General features: G+C 40.1%; 1 protein-coding gene across 1 annotated transcript in view; it reads right to left on the reverse strand.

Moving 5' to 3' along the window:
• Window positions 1-444: 444 nt before the first annotated feature.
• LOC110020546 (28 kDa heat- and acid-stable phosphoprotein-like) overlaps window positions 445-21,412 on the reverse strand; it is a 75,262-nt gene continuing 54,294 nt past the window's right edge. Inside the window, exons 5-6 of the mRNA XM_020718684.1 lie at window positions 2,249-2,283; window positions 445-562 (exon numbers count right to left, since the gene is read on the reverse strand). Coding sequence (XP_020574343.1) covers window positions 445-562; window positions 2,249-2,283 — 153 coding nt within the window. The remainder of the gene's footprint in view (window positions 563-2,248; window positions 2,284-21,412) is intronic.

Raw genomic sequence — 21,412 nt, forward strand, 5'->3', positions numbered from 1 at the left:
TTTAATCACAATGAACAAAAATCACATTTTGTGCTCATAAGAAATTTCAGCCTCTAATTTGCAAGCGATGCTACAGCAGATTTATAAAAAATCTGAGCATTTTTTCAAACTGCAAAGAGCAAGAAGAACAAGAATCAAAACCAAGTTTTTCAGAACTAGCATTTAGTTTTTAACTTATCTGCAATAGAAAAAAGGGGCATTTGCATATATACCAACCAATTCCTATGTATTTAAATGTATACAAACCAAATCCTTCAAATCACAACAACAATACCACTATTTTAATCTTAAAAAGTAAAATACACCTTTTTATGCATACGTAAGGTGTGGCATATATGTAAAAGTCGAAGTTTGTGTTAGATATATAAATACATAGGAATTGAGTGGTATGTATGTAAATCTTTGAAAAAAAAATATTAGCTATGACAGGATGTGGTAGATTGGCTATAGGCGGAAGAGATCAAAATTAAGCTTACCTAAATCTTTCTTGGCCTGCTCTGTTTTTCCCTGTTCTTGTAGCTTCATGTAGTGTTCATGAGCTTTTTGCTTCTCTATCTCCTCTCTGTGATAAGCCAAAGTTAAAACACGACTGACAAGTCTTTATGTTCATATGGAAATAAAGTGAAACCAAAAGAAAAAAAAATCAGAGTAAAGACACAAAATGTTGATAGAAGTGAAAAATAAAACGTTTTTAATCATATGCTACACGAACTCCGAAAAAACATAGTTTGAAAGCCACAAACTGTTACATTAGCATCCACACACTATTGTGCAACAAATTAGCAAATGCCAAAAGTGCCATTAATAACAATTTTTTTGGCAATTGAACAAATAAAATAAATCAATTTACAAAAATTGGGATGTAAAAGGAAGTGCAGCTTTGAGCTGCTAACTTGTCGCAGAATGGTTGTAGAAGCATCATTTCACTACAAAATTTTTGAGAAAGGGGTATCATAATTATGGCAATTCATATGTCACCAAAATAATCATCTGATAAAGGATAAATTTTAATGCAAATTTCAAAGCATGCAAACATTTGAAAAAGTAAATTTAAAATTAATTCCGAGATCATTTGAAATTTATTTTCAACTGAACTAAAATCTAGACAGAGATGATATGAATTTAATAATGCGAAAAATGTCATGATCTGTTCAAAGGGGCCTGAACAGAGCAACAAGAAACGAACTTTAAAATTTGTGAGATCAACTGATGGACAAACATCCTCCAAAGCTTATATGCATACAGTCAAAATGATACTTTGACCACATAAATCAAATGAGTCCAAAATCAATTAATTTTTAAGTATACTAAAGCACTAAAATGTCCCAAAAAACAAACAAATGATCAAAAGACATCAAACTAGATTGTCTAATTGAGTGTCCTAATTTGTGGTAGAAATAACCAAAATTTCTCGTCTAGAAATCTATAAATTGTCTATATTTCTGTACACGTAACTTTCATGTATGGTTCCTTCGAGTGCAGTATAATTCTAAATATCTAATTTCAAGAGAAGTTGTTACCCTTTATCTTTGTAAGACTTGAATTTTATTATTTTAGTATTTTCATCTATTATTCTTATTTCGTCTGCATAAAATGACATTACTTGATAAGTGTCCCTGATTTTATTCAAATTTAGCAGATTAAAAATTCAATTTCTCAAAACTAACTTACAAGTGACAGTAGATATTCTGTGGTTTTAAATCCTCGTTGAACAATCTAGAATATTTTGATCATTTGGTTATAAGTAGGGTTTTAATTCTAGTATTGCATTTTTGCAATTAAAAAAAGCAATCAATCAAATTATTTGGAGAGAATCCTCAAATTTCTTTACATGTATTCAAAATTTAACATCATAGACACTGCATCAGAAAACACTAAACCTGAATTGTCTTCCGATACAAAGAATCTTAATGTCAAGTGGATTTGATATTTAACACTATGCAAACAAGAAATTAATTCAAGATTTTCAAGGTCTTTCCTAAAGAGTAGCAGCAAGTAGTTCGTGAAAATTTGACAGTTATTTTAGAGTGCTTAATTTAAAATGTAGTTTCCAAGGCCATGATTATCCATCATGATAATCATCAATCTCTAGTTTATTTACTTCATACACTATACAAAACAAAGACAGAGGAGTTCACAAAAATTATTATAGCTTATGAAAGGACCATATAACTTCTAAAGTTAATCAGCAGGGAATGAAAAACTGGCTAAATATCACGAGAAAAAGAACAGAAAGATGATCAAATACCTTTCCCGCCTTGAGAGTTCACTAGTCTTCTCGAACTACACAATGAAAAAGAGAATTTATATTTGCATGAGATTTTTATCATTACATGAGAAAACAATACAGAAGGAGAAGACATTAAGCCAGCACAATCAGAGATAAGTTGTAAATTCTCAAAAGAAAGATGGGACTACTGAGAATCACATTTCAGATCAAAAGTTTCAACCAAGGAGAACACTAAGAAGGTTATAAAAAAGACTTAACATTGTAAATCAGAATTAAAATAAAGGGAGAAAGTGGTACCTATTTGGAAACATGCAAGTAGAAAATACATTGTTCAAAATGCAAGGTGCAGAGATGAATATGGATCAGCAAGTAGGGAGTTAGAATTGATGAGTACGCAACAAAGAGTGGTGTGCACAAGATCGCATGGGAAGAAACAAAAAAATAAATGAAAGGTACAACTACATGTGAGAGTTAATAGGAGTGAGGGCAAATAAATGATTCATATCAACTCTTTCATGTATTTTTTTGCCCTGAAATTACAACTGCATGAAAATTACCACTTAAACTTACAACTTAATAGGAATGAGGGCAAATAAATGAGAATCACAACTATATGAAAATAACCACTGAAACTCTGATGGAAGAAGTGACCATCCAATATATGGTGCTATAATAGAAAGAAGTCTAAAGAAGTTTAAAAACTTGGAGTTGAGCAGCACAAAAATTATGCATATATGAGATCTCTGTAATGTGGACAAAACCGAGGTCCTTGTTATAAATGCTGGGAATGCAGAACTATTTCAATCTCCAATGTATATGAATACTCATTTGAAGTACTATACATCTCTTAAGATAGTGGCAAGTGGATTAGAGCAAAAAACACTACAGTAAGTTGGTGAAAGCCAAGTAGAGCTAATGTTTATCAATGTTGTGAGCAATGGAGTTTTTAGAATACAATCTCATGCTTAACAACATGCTTAAGCTAAAACATTTCATCGCACATAAGCTTTAAATTAAACTTTGATAACATCTTGACAGGATCTCCAACATGATAGTAAACTCAGCTGTCGGTAGCATGAGCATCAAATAATTATGGGGCATATACATGCATACCACCCAATTCCTATGTATTTACATGTCTTACACCTAAACTTTTTCTTTTTAAATTCATAATACCCAGATCTTTCATATCACTATTTTAACTTCTAAAAAGTAAAATGTACCTTTTCATGCATACATAGGGTAGCATATATGTAAAAATGGAAGCTTATGTGTTTGACATGTAAATGCTTAAGAATTGAGTGGTATGTATGTATTCCATTAATTATTAGTAAGATTTGTGTCATCATAAACATCTTCATACGTGTCATCACAAACATCTTCATACGTGTCATCATCATAAGGTAAGGATTATCAAATGTTCTAGCACAAGTTCAACTAGAATAGATTCTAAAATTTGTGAGGTCAAAGAAACATGTAAAACTTAATAAGAAAAGTGCATGGAGCTGAAAGGAAAAATCTTCATTAAAGATGTATATGTAAGGATATCACCAAAATATCTTTTAGACGATAACTGCTGATACCTTAGTTGATAAGGAGGATATGAATCAACATGGTCATAAATATAAGAAGATAGTTTATATGATCTAGAAATAATAATGATCTGCAAAATAATAATCAAAATCAAAATGATATGAATAATCAGATTTAGTATGAAATCATTGTCCTTGCCACTGTGTATGAGCAAAGAGGTCTGAATGAATAAAATCAACAATCACAAGCATAATCTTCTATAGGGTGAATATGGATAAAAAAAAGATGGATTATCTTAGCTAGAGTTATATGAAGATGATTTAAAAATTTACAATGACAAAGATCAGCTTAACCATAATAACATCAGAAGGCTACGATCTATGAACCCTAATATGAAAATGGGAATCATAATCATCTCATATATGATAAAAAAAAATCTAAAGAAACAAGATCATGACGGATGTGGTAGAATGCTTCTCCAAGATGACACATTTCGTACATTTTCAAAAGATGATGGATGCTAGTAAATTTATATTTCAAGGAGATTATCCATGTTCAAGGCGTGCCTCAAACTATCACTTTAGACAAAGACGTGAATTTTCTGGGTCACTTTTGTAGGACTATATGAGGTAAGTTAGGTACAAAGCTTCAATTCAGCTTAGCTACACACCCACGGACAAATGAACAAACAAAAATGTTGAATCACAATTTGAGAAATCTCCTTGCATGTTTGTGGGAAGAACATCAAATAGTAGAACTTAGTTCTTCCCCAAGTTGAGTTTGTAAACAATAGGTCCACAAGTTAACCGATAGGTTAGTCCCTTTGAGATTGTATATGAGTGAAACCCTTGATACCGAAGTTAACGCAAAGAAAAATAAACAAATAAATATTATTATTGAAAAAACAATAGGCATTTATAACTCAATACACTGAAATGAGAAATAATGACAAACATCACACACAAACTCAACTAGGGAGTATCGGTTATGCGAATGGGGAAGGTGGCTACAACAAATAATTGGTCGGGTGGCCATGGTTGGCTGGTAGAAGGTGGAAGGTTGACTAGGGTTGGACGGAAAAAGGGTGAGCAAGGAGAAAAGGGCTACAATGGGTTGGCTGAAAATGGAAGATTGGTTGGGGCAGGATGGCTAGCGACGACTGGGTGGTAGAGGAAGAGCTGCGGCAGGATAACAACAGGCTGTGAGGTGGATGGCTAGAATGGAGGGAAGGTTGGCAGGGAAGGGTAGCAGACAGTCTGGGATGGTTGAAAGCTCAGGGAAGGTAGCGGTTGTAGAACCATCACAGGGATTATTCTTTCGGGCGGCTGCAACAGAAAAGTCAACGACAGCAATGAAGGAAAGGATGTAGAGAAGGGAAAGTTGAGGATAGTCACCACCTTGGAATGAGAAACAGCAGGAGCACCACCGCCCTTGCATACTGGAGACGCCAACAGCTATTATGGCATAAAACACAATAAAAAAAACTAACCTAAAACACAAACAACAACATATTTATAATACTAGGGTAACTAAAATGGGGTCCAACAATTTCTTGGCAATCTCATTGCAATGATCGATCGGCCCATCAGCTCCATTGGGTTGAACCAGTCCATGCAGAGACTGGCTGAAGAGGTTCAAGGAGCCTTAAGGCTGTCGTGTCCCGCAAAAGCGCCGAAGACACCCCGCATCAGTCCTTCGGTCTATATTCTTGTAGTATAGAGTCAAGTTGGTCACATTGAAGGTAACATAAATGTTGTAATCCCCTGACAATTAAATCTTATAAGTATTTTCATTCAGCTTCTTGAAGATTCTGAAAGGTCTATTTGTTCTAGGCTTGAGGTCCTCGAACCGAAAGATCCCATGGAAAATCTCTCTTTCTTCAATCTGATCCTTATTAGTTCTCCCTCTTGAAAAGACATTTCTTCCTAGTTTTATTAGCTACTTCCTGATATTTACAGTTCTACTTGTTGATCTCTTTCCCACCCTCGTTGAGTAGCATCTGAATCTCCTGTGCTCTCGCCCCAGCGTCCACACTAACCTTCGAAATATGAAAAAGTGGTACCAACTCAAGTGGAGTGAGTGGGTTGCGCTCATATACAATCTCAAAGGGGGTGTGTCCCATAGTTTGACTTATATACATGTTGTAAGCACATTCGGCTTGGGTTAGAATCAAATCCTACTGCTTTATGTTATTACCTATAAAGCACCTGAAAAGATTCCTCAAACTTCTATTCAGCACCTCTGTCTTACCATCTGTCTGTGGATGAGCTGCTGAGCTGAATTGAAGCATAATGTCAAGCTTCGCCCATAAGTTCCTCCATAAGCGACTCAAAAACTTGACATCTCCATCAGAGGTAATGATTCTGGATTTCCCATGTAGTTTCACGATCTTCCTAAAGTACAAATCAACACATGTGTTGCATCTAGTATCCAGTGGTACCGTACAAAATGAGTCATTTTTGAGAACCTGTCAATTACCACAATTAATGAATCATTGTTCCATTGTGTCCTTGGAACTCACAACAAAATCCATGCTACATCCACCCAGTATTGATAGTGGTGTATATAAGCATGTGTTTTTGCTCTAATTCCAGCTAGATGACAAATTCTACACTACCTGACGCACTGCTCCACATCTCTTGTTAGTCTGAGCCAAAAAATAATTCCCTCACGAGTGTGAGGGTCTTGTATTTGCCAAAATGGTTTGTTAATCCCCCTATATGTCTCTTAAATGATGAACTCTCTCAGTGAATATTTGTGAATACATAAATATTGGCAATCATTTTTGATGCAACACGTGTACGAAATGCCTTCTAAAGCCCTGAGACGCATTTACGGCCTCTATGGAAGTTCGGGGGTAATGTCCTACTCATATTCAGGTCTTCCAGGTTCACGTGTAGCTTGAAATCCCCTCCGACAGACTTTTCCAAACGTCCACCTTTGTGGGGGTCCGGCGTGACCACGCTTGGATTGGGCGTGGCCACGCCCAACCCCGAGCGTGACCATGCTCACGCTCAAGTCTTGGAGTGCCCACGCCGCAAACTCCAAAAAAAAACGCCTAAGGCCCTCAAGCGGCGTGACCATGCATGAATGAGACATGACCACGCCACCCAAACCGAGAACCCTACATAATTACATCGAGTCATGAGCGTGACCACGCCCAAAGCCCTCAAGCGACATTACCACGCCAACCAAACAGAGAGCCCGATGTAATTATGTCGGGTCTTGGGCGTGACCACACTAGGTCACCCACCTTTTTGATTTTTTGTCCTTTGCAGCTCAGCCAACCCCACCGGAAACCAATTGAAAGTGCTTGTTTAAGGAATGTTTAGAGGATGATTGGCAGGGGGAAGCTAGGGTGGCCACCTTTGGACACTTGGTGCTCTTGGAGGGGAAAGGCATGTAAAGCCTATGGAAAGGGGAGGAGCAACCAAGGCAGGATCCATCTCCATTCTCTTTCATTCTGGCTAGGGCATTTGTTGTGTGTGTGCTTCTTCTTCTTCCCCAGGTGTGTGGCTTTTGAGAGCTTCCCTTGGAGATCTTAGAGTTGTCCCTTGGAGAAACTCTTGGAGAAAGAAGACTTGGAGAGGGATCCTTCATCCTCCTCAAAGAAAAACTAAAGAAGTTGGCCCTCTTCCAACTCCTCCTTCATTTCTCTTCCTCTCCGGTCATCTCCTTCCTCTCCGACCAACTTTTCGGAAGTCAAGTTTAGGAGAGCTTCATCCTAGCTTGTGAAGAGGAGCATCGCCAAAACTTTGTCGGAGCTCCTAATAGAATTCCGTCGGAATCTCGTCGAACTCTCCTTCTGGAGGAGAGCTTTTTCAATCTTTGGAGAAGGAGTGGAGCGGACCTCGCCAGAACTTCGCCATCTCTCCTACGACGAGGAGTGCTTCTTCCGAAACGAGTGTCAGACTTCGATCAACCACCATGGTGGTGGGACTCCTTAAACTTTCGCAATTTCCATTCTCAGGGCCCCAAGGTCTAGATATTAGAGGAGCTAGGTTAGGCTTGTTCGTGCCTAAAGGAAGCCCCCTAGCATTATTAGCCTTTGCGATTTTCTAGAGAATCCTCAAGAATAACCTACCCATTTTTTCTTTTTATACCAAAAATAGAAAAGACAGGTTGTACTAATTCTGTCGTTTGTATCGGTGTTTTCATTCGGATGGACTTTTGAAACCTATTAACTGAGAAAATGAAGACAAACCTTTGGTCTTCGCCCCTTCGATCGTGAGGAATCCTCGCGACACCTTGTGTCATGCAAACGGAGGTGTACGTCACGTTGCATCGCGAAATATGGCGTTGGTACACCTCTCCATCGCTTGCTCACCCAAGGTAACCAATGAGATCGTTAGGTTGAGCTTGTCTTCGTCATCGAGCATGATGGCATCTCCATTATGTGCATGTGTCCATACTCGCATTGAGTGTCTTGCATGAATTTTAAAATTGCATCAAAAAAATCTTTTTTGCATGTGTTGTCGACCAGCCGCACATCCTGTCTGGCTCGATCTACTATCGTTGTTGGTTCGATCTATCAGCATCCACAGGCCAATCAATTTGATCAACCAATTTTGTCGGCTTGTCCGATCGCCCTCCACCGGTCTGATCGGTCCGACTAATCCCTTCTTCGCCAATCAGTCGCTTACGCATGCCTGATCAACCACATCTGTCGATTCCAACGATCGGCATCAACCGACCCGATCAACTAGGTCGGCTCTTCTCGTTGGCTCGTCCAATTGACCGTCACTGGTTCGTTTGATTCAAACAACTCATCCTCATCCATCGGCTCCTTAAGCCAGCTCGATTGATTACATCTATTGATTTGAAAGATCGACCTCCACCAACACGATCAAATTGATTGACTCTTCCTCTTCTCGTCGGCTCGTCCGATCGACCGCCACCAACATTGGTCAGCCGCTTACATCGGCCCCATCTACCACATCCGCCGATTCGAATGATTGGCCTCCACCGTCTCGATCAACTCGATCAACTCTTCTCGTCGACTCGTTCAATTGACTGCCACTGGTCTGATCGGTTCAGAAAGCTCTTCCTCGTTAGTTGGCCACTTATGCCGGTCTGATCGACCACATCCGTCGATTCGAACAATCGACATCCACCAGCCCGATCAACTCGAACGACCCTCGTCGGCTCGTTCGATCGATAGCTATCAGTCCAATCAGTTTGACTAGCCCTTTTTCGTCGATCAGCCGCCTACACCGTCCGCCTTCGTTGACTCGATCGATCGGCCGCCATCGATTTGATCGGTTCAACCGACTCCACTTGTATGTTGTATCATCACATGTTTGTCTCAAGTTGCTTGTGTGACTACATCTTACACCACGCACCTTGTCATGCATCCGTAAGCATACGCTCTCATATGCTCATGGAGGGCGTATATGTCCCACTGTAGCATTCCTTTCGTGCCTACTTTGTAATGTCCTCGTGTCACGATGCACCAACTTTGCGTGTTTGCACTTTCACACTAGCATCCTCGCACGATTGATTGAATGATGCATTTGCATGTCTTGCTTTTGGGTTTTTCTCACACACTTATCCCTCACATTCACATCATATGGACGGATGGCTCACCACCGAGCTGACCTATCGTGCAATTCCCTCCAACGAAAATTGCATAGTTTCACTCCCTACAGCGCCTCTCTGGATCACTGTAGGCACCCCTCCGGGTCACTGGCTCCACAACACACCCACCCTCCGGGTCACTGCCCCCACGACACACACCCACTCCTCCTGGTCACTGCCTCTAGGACACAGGGTCACTGCCTCCGGGTCACTACCTCTACGACACACCCACCCTCCGGGTCACTGCCTCCACGATACACCCAGCCTACGAGTCACTATCTCCACAACACACCCATCCACCGGGTCACTATCTCCACGACACACCCACACTCAGGGCACTGTCTCCACGCACACCCATCCCCTGGGTTACTACCTCCATGACACATATCCTTCGGGTCACTATCTCCACAACATACTCACCCTTTGAGTCACTGCCTCCACGACACTGGGTCACTGTCTCCACGACACACCCACCCTCAGGGTCACTGCCTCTATGACACACCCACCATTTGGGTCACTGCCTCCACTCCACGACACACCCACCATTCGGGTCACTGTCTCCACAGCACACCCATCCCCCGGTTCACTGCCTCCACAGCACACATATCCTCCGGGTCACTGTCTCCACAGCACACCCACCCTCCGGATCACTCTCCACAACACACTCATTCTCAAGGGACACTGCTTCCACAACACACTCATTCTCTGAGTCACTGCCTTCACGACACACTCTTCTTCACTTGCGTTGTATGTTTTTCATGCATCATTCCACACTTGTCGACGCATTCGTCATTAATGTATGAAGTTAACACACATGCGTAGCGTTAAGGTTTCAGGTGTAGGCAGGTGGAAGGAGGTGTGTAATGGTGATGTAGGGGAGAAAGAAAATTTGAAGGGTGGTAGATGTTAGAAACCCTAAGATGAGATTAGAATTATGCTAGTTTTAATACCAAATGATATCGAAGTTAACCCAAACCACAATAGAACAATTATATTATTCTTGCAATTCAAATAAGCAGTCACAAACAATCAACGTAAATGAGAAAAAGACAATACAAACAATTACCCCCAGTAGGGCGAGATTCAAAGATGGTGGACGCAGTTATAGGAGGAAATTGAGAGGTATGGGTGGTTGAGTGGTCAAGCGGTAGCCAGGGAAAGGCTGACATGCGACTGGACAGCAGCAAGGAAGCCAAAAGGGAGGTGGGAAGGTGGTGGCAGCTAAGGGAGGGGGGGGGTGGGAGTTTTGTTTGGCGGATGGACAACAAATTAGTTGGCTGTGAGGGAGCCTGGGAAGGGCGGCGGCAAGTTGGGGCGGCTGTAAGGAAGGTTGTGAAGGCAAGGGGAGGGGAAAGGAGGTGCTAAGGAATTGCGGGCTGCGGAATTACAACTGGAGCACGTTCTTGCCTTCAGATGCAACCTTAGTGGGAAAACACTGGAAGCCGATGGCTATCTAGAATATAAATACATGCAAAACCAACCTATATAATACTAGAGTAACTAAGGAGTGGCTTAGTGGCCCCTCATTGAGTGGGCGGCAATCCCACGCCTCAGATGGGTCGATTGGCCCCAAGTTAGCTTGGAACGGAAAATCTCGATTTAGGCCTAGTGTTATCCTACGAGACGGCGCTCGCGAGAATGATGTATGTGTCACCCTTGGCATACATACTCCACCACAACAGATACGGATCAAAAGAAATAGTAGGATTAGGTTTATCGCATGAGAGTGAATGATAGGAATCAAGGAATTTCAAGGTGTCTTGTGATAAATTATACAATTTAAGGTTGCATAGTAAGAGTGGGTTTTGAAGTGGATTAGGCTTATTTATGAAATTTGGGGGTATCAAGCTGAATGAGAGCAAGATTCCAAGGATTGCACTATTTTCATATTCATGTTTAAGTTAGATTAGGAAAGTAAATGTATGAGGGTGGCATATGAAAACTTTAAAAATTCTATTTTTGAAGCTGAAATGAAGAGGGATATAGTTTAATAAAGTTTGAAAACAAAATGTAGGTTTTGGGAATTGAGCAGGATAATTTCATTTATATGAAAAGGGGGTATAAATATGTTTACATGAATTATAAAATAGGAAAGACATAACTCATATTACTACGAATCAATTCATTTACTAATAACCACCCAAAGATAGAAGGAAAGACATAAAGTAGGAAATACATAAAATAGGAAAAAACTGGAAAGAAAGTAAATCAATATTAATAACTTCTAATACAAAACAATGAATATCCACTCAAATACAAATTGACGGAGGATGATCGCACAAGAACAAATTGCAAAATTTTGAGAGAGAGAATGAGATGAAAATAGAAGGAATGGAGAGCTCTACTACACGATAGATCAAATGAAGAGATGAGCACTCGTAATTTGGCTCCATAATAATTCATTTATCAAAGAAAAATGATTAAAGAGTTCATACAAGTGATGCATAAGAAAAGGAAGCAACCCTAAAATAAGGATGAGAAAATCCTTATTGATAACACTAACATAAGAATGAGACTATTCTTAGCTTTATCATAGTTGATCTAATAAGATAAAGAAAATAGATAAATTTTGGCCCAAGTTGGTGAGGGGTCTAAAAAGCCTTGAAAATTGTTCCAATTAGGGCCATTTATAGCCTAGCTTAACTCCTTGTAATTGACCTATAAGGAATTGATCTTGTATAAGCAAAATTGCTTGAATGGTGGTCAATCAATCTTTATGGAATGGCACTAATGAAATGACAAGAAAATTTCTAGCCTACACAGTTATTATGGTAATGCGGTTTTATGTGTTGTTTTGCATATATTTGATCCAGGTTCGAATCCAACACTCCACATCTATTTTTTCCGTTTAATTTCAGTTTAATTTTAACGAGTCAATTTTGAGCCGAACACGAACACGAATATATAAATCGAGCTGAACACGACCACATAGTTCACGAGCCGATTTCGAACACGAGCCGATTTCGAACACGAGCAATTTTGAACGAGTCGAACACGAGCCAAACCTGAGCTCGCTCAAGCTCGACTCGTTTACAGCCCTATACGTTAGACGGTGTGCTAGGCTCAGGACTATGATTCTAGGTAGTCTTTTCCGATGTCTTGGCTATAGTTCTCTGCCGTTTCGATTGCCCTAGCCAGGCATCACATTTTGTGATTTTGGCATGCTTGCATGATTACTATTTTGATACTTGTTGTAGTATGTTAGGTCGGTCTTCTTGCAGAGTCATGCTTAAAATACACACTTCAGTATAACAGGGAAGAATAATGTAATGATTATGACTAACTATTTTCTGCAAGCGCTGCTTAGTTTCAAGCATGGCTCATATGCATTGCATATTTGTTAGATTTTTCACTAACGTTATTTTCATGCAAGTCGAGTCATTTTTTCTTTTTCATATGCACTTTTAGAGTCCTTATGAGAGTTGTATTAGAAATAAGATACAACACGGGTTCTGAGGCGTTAAGCAAGATGAACCATGTGACGGGGATCAGGAATTACTTGCTCGTGTTCCTTACGTTAAATCTAAATTATATTGATGTATAAAATTTAGGACCAATTATGTACTTATGCGGTGTCTGGCCGTCTTTTTGTGTTTCTGATATATGTCGTCAACTCAGTGACACCAACCTCTAATTATTTTATATTTGGCTTATTTTACTGTCTTTCTTGCATGCTTATATGCTTGGATTATTTTCACATTTTTTAGATTGTGCTTTTTTTGGGGAATCTAGCGGACCACTTAGGCTCTCTAGAACCTAAAATTATAAAATTTTCTACAAAACCCTAATAAAATTTCAAGATTAATTAAAATTTTGAATTAAAAGATTCAGAACTTTTAAAACATATTTTTACTTGCATGGTCTTCAGACCGGTTTAAAAATGGGTTGCATGCATGATCACATCCCAAGTCAAATTAATAGAGCCTCTATATTTGGGCTTGAATATAAAACTGCATGTAGCTAAACACGATGGGGACTAAGTCCTATTATTGGGGGTGTTTCCAGCTTTGTAGTTGAACATCCATTTATCTTCCTTTCTAACAGCGCCTTATCATTTTGGCGGGTATAAATCTCACCTCTCGGAGCTCCATCTGATAGTCATAGAATAGAGATTCATTCATTTGACCTTAGGGCTACTGAAGCCCCCATGGACGATACAATTCACAGATTGTTAACCGGAAATCTTTAGACGTGTTGGGTCAACTACATTCAAGACCACGTAGACCTAGGGTCCTAATGACTTGAGATGACGGGTCCATAGTGCCCCGACTTAGCTACCTCTGCCTGTTAGGGATTACTCCTCCCCTCCTTTAACTATCCCATTTGAGCTTTGTCACTCCCTTTTGACGATTCGTTGATGTCGTCGCTTAGACCCTAATTGCAGATAAGTTGCCTTTATGACCCGGTTTGGCCTGGGAAGCATAGTGTAGATCTTATGCGACAACCCGGTTATTTCGCCCTGGTTATTTTATAGGCCTCGATCGACCGATAAGTCACCATTCATATGGGATAGTGAGATGCTCACTTTCTGCCCGTATGGATCAGTGTTAGCTTTGATGGCATCAGAACGTTCCTATTAGATAACCGCACTTTGTACCACTGTACTAGTCGTTACATAAGTGTAGCAGGATTCTTTTAATCGCAAGTTTTCTTGGGCACCCCTCAGGATGTAATTAACTAAAGTAAAAGTCCCTTCGGGAGTTGCTCTTGACTTCCAGAACAAGCAAACAAACTTGAATTTCTGGTTGTGAGTTTTTTTCGTAGGACTTCTTCGAGGACATTTTCGATCCGATCTCATTTTGGTTGTATGCTCTTGAGCTATCATGCAAAATTTTCTTCAAGAAAGTTTTTCACGTGTTTTTTCTCATTTGTATTTATTGTCGTATATCCCATCATTTTCGATTCCTTTCAATTTCATATCATTCATATTATCTGGAAGATAAATTCACTCGAAAAAGGAAATTATACGACGATAGATAAGCTGACAACTCCTTAAAAAATAAAAGAGAAAAAGTAATGAAAACAATCATCTATTCTGGTGGAACATATAGACATCAATTATGTGGCCCTACCTCGCAGATATCTCTTGACACTGTTCCCAAATCTCTTTGAAACCTTCATATGTATCGTACAGCTCCTTCACCACCTCGAATCCAATATTTCGAGCCTGCATGGAGTGGATCAACAAGTGTTGGCGACTCAAGGCATTTTCTAATCGATTCTGACTTCCTACCTTATGCTTGAGCGCAAACTAGAATGACCAAAAACTCAACCCAAGAAGCATGTTTGCCCTTTAGCTTGCTCTGACAGTTCAAGAACCTAAAAGCCGTGTGATTCATGAAGAGTGAACTCGTTCATCAATAGGTAGTGACTCCAGTAGTTAAGAGCTCTCACAGTAATATGTAACTCTTTGTCATATATCAAATACTTTCTCCTTGACTCATTCAACTTATAAATGAAGAAGGCTATGGTGTGCCCTCCTTAGCTCAATACTGTTTTAATCCTTACATTAGAGGCATTACACTCTACCTGGAAATATTGGCAGAAATCTGCTAAAGCTAACACTGGAGCACAAGTCACCTTCTCTTTCAGGGTGCTAAAGATTGACTAAGATGTTGTCCACTAGAACTACTCTCGTTCCAAAAGCTTTGTCAGGGGATTTGTAATAATGTTGAAGCTCATGATGAAACTCCTATACAAGAATTTCAGTCTCAAAAACTACCTCAACTCAGTAAAGGACTATGAGGGTGTCCAGCTCACAATAGCCTCTACCTTCATAGGATCCATCTGAATGCCTGCAATAATTATAATGTAAACCAAAAAAGTAAACTCATGTTGTCATGAAATGACACTTCTTCGGTTGGACATATAACTTTCATAATCGCAGAATCTCAAAGACCAACCTCAAATGTTACAAGTGCTCCTCCTTCAAATTGTTGTAGACAAATATGTTGTCAAAGTAAACAACTACAAACATTCCAGTGTAAGCCTGGAACACCTAATTCATTAGCCTCATGAATGTGCTGCGTGCATTAGACAGTCCAAATGACATGATTGTCCACTCGTACAACCCATCATTGGTATTGAAGGTTATCTTTCATTCGCCCTTGGCCTCATCCTGATTTGGTGATATCCATTGTGTAGGTCAATCTTAAAAAATAGAATGACTCTATGCAACTGCTCTAGTAGATCATACGGACTAAGTATAGTAAACTTGTACTTGATGGTAATCTTATTGATAGCTTAACTATCAATGGGCATTCTCCACGAACCATTCTCTTAGGTACCATCAAAGTGAGAATGACACATAGAATGATACTCTCTCTCATCAACCACCTAACAATGAGATCTTGCGCCTATCATTGAAACTCCTCGTACTTGGCTGGATTCAATCTGTAGAAAGGCCTATTTGACAACGCAAATCTTGGGATAAGATCTATGACATGTTGAATATCCTTTAGTGACGGTAGACCCTCTGATAGGTTATCAATCATCACATCATGAAAGTCAGCTAGCAGTAGTTAGATCATTTATGGTGGCTCAGGCTCCTCCTCAATCCCCTTTAAGACGAATAAGCCCATCTTCATTGGGGCTCACGTGCGGCCTACAAAAAAGTGGCGCGTGGGGCCACATGCTTTTCCACAATGTGTATTTGCGCCTCTAGAATCCTTAATGGGCAAGAGAACTGTGTGTTTCCCCTTCTTTGTGAACGAGTAAGTGTTCTTGAACTCATCATGCTGAGTCTTGTAATCGAATTAGGGGTGTGATTCAAGCCAACTCCTAAGCCGACTCGATAAGCGGCTCATTAACAGAGCTTAGTAAGCTAATAAGCCAAGCTCAAGCTAGCCCTAACTCGACTCGTTAACTTGTGAACCGTCTTATTTAAAAAAATATTAAAATAAATATACTCAAAATATATTAAATTTAAATACTTTATCATTAAAAGTATTGAATATGTTTAAAAAATAATATTTTATATTTTATATTAAGTAATTTATTATTTTTTTTCTCCTATTTTTTCATTTTATTTGTCATTTTATTATAACACTAGTTTAATATAATATTATTTCTCAACTCTTGAGCCGGTTTGAATTTGTAGGCTTAAGTTCGAGCTCAAGCTAGAACTCGATAAAATTAATGAAGCTCAAGTTCAAGCAAAGAGGGACTCGAGCTCGACTTGACTTGTTTACACCCCTAGATCGAACTGTCACATCCTCCCCAATAGAATGTAGCGAACATCCATGGATATGCCATCACACTACACATGATCCTACAGTCGGTCTCCAATGAAAAACTCTACCAAGATTTGATGATCCGATCATATCTCATTCCCCTTCTTCAATTAGGTTGGAAAATGCTTTTGAGTGGCCAAGTCAAACTTATTCATCATAAAGGCAAAAACCATATAATCATAGTTCTCTTCGTCAATAATGAGATTGTATATCTTCCCTTCACGATTGTGAATAATGTTATGCCTCAACCACAAGTGATCGTTCACAACTAGCATTTCACCCTCATCTCCTCGGAGCTAGTACACCTCACCCTGCTTTTCAGTTGCCTCTTCACCACTCACTTCTTCCACGACACCCTGCCTGATGAAGGACACAACTCAGCTCGTCGGGCAGCTGAAGGCGATGTGTCCATATCAATGGCATATGCAGTATTTCCTGGCTAGAACCGTATTGGGCATGCTACTCTTCTCAAGGTTCTTCTCACTCTGATTTGTTTTGTCATTCTCCTCGCCAATCTTCCCAACTTCTCCAGACATTCTCCTAATAATGCCTCCAAGTGTAGGTGACTGCTCAATTGAGGTAGGAAACTACTCTATTTTTTGTTTTCTTTCCACCTTCAGTGCTAGGGTCTAAACGACACTTAGCTTCTAATAAAGTTGTAGTTAAAACACATTGTCGATGGAGGGGCTTAAGGCCTCCCAAGTACCTGACTATCGTGTGTTCCGCTAGCTACAACAACCCGCATTTCAGCTTGAGCTGCATAAATTTCGTTGTGTACTCCTCCATTGATAATTCCCTCTATTGCAGGTGGAGAAGCTTCAAGAAAATATTCTGGCAATAGTGTGGAGATAGGTATTATCGCTGCATCTCATTCATCTTCTCCCAGGTAGTGATGTTGTTCCCCCCTCTCCCCATCTCTCTCTTTATGTCTCCCATCACAAAGAAACGCTCTTCTTCAAGTTGATGGCAGTAAGCTTCAATTTCCTATCAGTTGACAACTTCCTATATTCAAAAATCCTCTCGATAGTTTGCAACCACTCAATGAAATCATTTGACCATTCTTCAATCGAAATATGGTATATCTACTTTCACTCCTACATCAATGCATCCTCTAATAGGCACTTCATCCCTCCGCCTCCGCTGATACTGAATCCCAAAATATTGTGGCTTACCTTCCTCTTCATTGGAATCCTCCTTATGGAAGAGATTAAAATGTTCCCCTTGCTCTCCTCAAATGTCGGTATCACGATTGACGATGACCTCTTCATGGGTCATTTCTTCAATTCAAGTAAGCCAATGTAGCACTCAGCAGAGTTCCTGTTGAACCTCTTCCAAGGTCAGTTCTTGGTCACTTTCGGCAATTGCCTCCTCAGCGTTATGGTTAAGTTTTTAAGGTTTTAGGGGTGGATGGGGTGTGAGAGTTTGAGTGGAAAAGTGGGAAGAAAAAAAAAATTGGGGGGCTAATTTGGGCAATCCTAAGCTAGGACTAAGGTTAGGTTAGCTCTGATACCAAATTAAACCGAAATTAACCTAAACAAGAAGAAGCAAATAAATATGATTACTGAAAAGTTAACAGGTAGTTACAACCCTACACACTAAAATGGGGAATAACGACAAACACAACCGAGGTGCATTCTTAAAGGAGGGTGATGGCCAGTTATGTGGATGGGAAGGGCGGACGCAACAAGTGATTGGTCAGGTGGTTGTGGTTTGTCGGTAGAAGGAAGTTAGACTGGGGTTGGATGGCAAAAGGGTGAGTAGAAGGAAAAGGGTTGCAGCAAGGTAGCTGAAGATGTGAAAGATTGGTTGGGGCTTGATGTCTGGCAACAGCTGGGTGGTAGAGAGAGAACTACAATTGGATAACAGCAGGCTATGAGGTGGATGAATGGAAAGCAGGGGAGGTCGACAGGGACTTGAACGGTTTGGCATGGTAGAAAGGTTGGCAGGAAGGCGGCGGCTACAGAAACAACATAGGTGTTGCTCTTCTAAGTGGCTGCAGCAGAGAAGGCGACGAAAACAGTGAAGGAAAGGATGCGGAGAAGGGTATTGCCACTGCATCTCTTGATTGTTCCTTTGGCTCGCACTTTAAGCTACATAAATACTGCCATGTACACCTCCACTGATAGCTCCTTCTGCTGCAGGTAGTAGAGCTTCAAGAAAATATCCCGACAGTAGTGTCGGGGGGAGATACTATTACTGCATCTCCCTGCATCTCCCATTCCATCTTCTTCCAAGAAGTGATTCCATCCCATCTACTTTGACTGTCCTTCTTAAAGTTCTCCCACCACAAGGAAACATTATTCTTCAGCTTGATGGTAACGAGCTTTACTCTTCTGTCATCGGGCACCTCTTTGTATGCAAAGATCTACTCAACAGTTTGCATCCAATCATAGAAATCATTTGAATCCATTCTTCCCTCGAATTTTGATAGGTCCATTTTCATTCTCGGATCTTTATATCCTCCAAGAGACACGTCTTCTTTGTATCTTCCAACATACAATCCATATTTGAGTCCTCTAATAAGCATCTCATCTTCGTATTCTATAATAGGCGCCTCATTTGAGTCATCTCTGTATCTTCCAATTGGTATTTCAACACTACGCCTCTGTTGATATTGTATCCCAAAGCATTGAAACATGCTTCTGCTCCACGAGAATCATCATTAAGGAAGGTATTCAGGTGTTCTTTTAGGTCTCCTTCACAGATTTCACTACTACGGTCAACGGTGATCCCACCTAGTTTCTTTCCAAATTGACATTAAGCTGATGTAGCACTTGGCGGAGTAGTTGCTTTAAAGATTCTTAATCAGATTCAGACAATTATCTCCTCAGAGTGTGGTTAAGGTTTCAGGTGTAGGCAGGTAGAAGGAGGTGTGTAATGGTGATGTAGGGTAGGGAAGAAAATTTGAAGGGTGGTAGATGTTAGAAACCCTAAGATGAGATTAGAATTATGCTAGTTTTAATACCAAATGATATCGAAGTTAACCCAAACCACAACAGAACAATTATATTATTCTTGCAATTCAAATAAGGAGTCACAAACAATCAACATAAATGAGAAAAAGACAATACAAACAAGTACCCCCAGTAGGGCGAGATTCGAAGATGGAGGATGCAGTTATAGGAGGAAATTGAGAGGTTTGGGTGGTTGAGTGGTCAACCGGTAGCCAGAGAAAGGCTGACATGCGACTGGACAGCAGCAAGGAAGCCAAAAGGGAGGTGGGAAGGTGGTGGCAGCTAAGGGAGGTGAGGGATGTGAGGTTGTTTGGCGGATGGACAACATATTAGGTGGCTGTGAGTGAGCCTGGGAAGGGCGGCGGCAGGTTGGGGCGGCTATAAGGAAGGTTGTGAATTCAAGGGGAGGGGAAAGGAGGTGCTAAGGAATTGCGGGCTGCAAAATTACAACTGAAGCACGTTCTCGCCTTCAGATACAACCTTAGTGGGGAAACACCGAAAGCCGATGGCTATCCAAAATATAAATACATGCAAAACCAACCTAAAACACGAAGGAATAACATATATAATACTAGAGTAACTAAGGAGTGGCGTAGAGGCCCCTCATTGAGTGGGCGGCAATCCCACGCCTCAGATGGGTCGATTGGCCCCAAGTTAGCTTGGAACGGGAAATCTCGATTTGCGTCTATTGTTATCCTACGAGACGGCGCTCGCGGGAATGATGTCTGTGTCACTCTTGGCATACATACTCCACCACAACAGATACAGATCAAAAGAAATAGCAGGATTAGGTTTATCGCATGAGAGTGAATGATAGGAATCATGGAATTTCAAGGTGTCTTGTGATAAATTATACAATTTAAGGTTGCATAGTAAGAGTGGGTTTTGAAGTGGATTAGGCTTATTTATGAAATTTGGGGGTATCAAGCTGAATGAGAGCAAGATTCCAAGGATTGCACTATTTTCATATTCATGTTTAAGTTAGATTAGGAAAGTAAATGTATGAGGGTGGCATATGAAAACTTTAAAAATTCTATTTTTGAAGCTGAAATGAAGAGGGATATAGTTTAATAAAGTTTGAAAACAAAATGTAGGTTTTGGGAATTGAGCAGGATAATTTCATTTATATGAAAAGGGGGTATAAATATGTTTACATGAATTATAAAATAGGAAAGACATAACTCATATTACTACGAATCAATTCATTTACTAATAACCACCCAAAGATAGAAGGAAAGACATAAAGTAGGAAATACATAAAATAGGAAAAAAACTGGAAAGAAAGTTGTTGACCTCATTTTTAGTGAGGTCTGGTCTTCCTCTTAGGGTTTAGGATCTAGCCTTAGGGATCTCCCTTTGACTATCTTAGAACCTTAGAAGTGGTGCCCGCCTCATTGTAATTTGACCTATTTCCGTCCTCTTTTGTGGTTCCAAGTGTGTGGTATCGACTTCTAGCATTTAGAAGGGTGAAACCAACATGAGGAAACCCAAAAGGGATCCCTATAGGACCTTTTTGAGCCTTAGGGTGGCCTTCTGCACAATTCGCACTCCCGCGCGCACAAACTTCGCAATTCGGAGAGCCAACACGTCCGATCGCCATAATTCACATCGCTTGCACTGTTACCCGTCGTAGACTCGAATGAAATTTTTGAAACAATCGAGCGCGGGTCAATATTTTTGTGAAATTTGAATTTCGACGCTTTTTTGACCCGATCGTCGACGACGTCGTCCGAGCGACCCCGGATGACGAAACGGACTGCGCCAACGCGTCCGGAACGTCAATTTTGCCTAGGGAGGACACCTATTTTGTCGCATCGTCGCGCGCGGGTAAAATGTGTTTTAATTAATATATATATATATATATATATATATATTTATATATATAT

The sequence above is a fragment of the Phalaenopsis equestris genome, unplaced genomic scaffold, assembly GCF_001263595.1.
Source record: "Phalaenopsis equestris unplaced genomic scaffold, ASM126359v1 Scaffold000099, whole genome shotgun sequence".
NCBI lineage: Eukaryota > Viridiplantae > Streptophyta > Magnoliopsida > Asparagales > Orchidaceae > Phalaenopsis > Phalaenopsis equestris.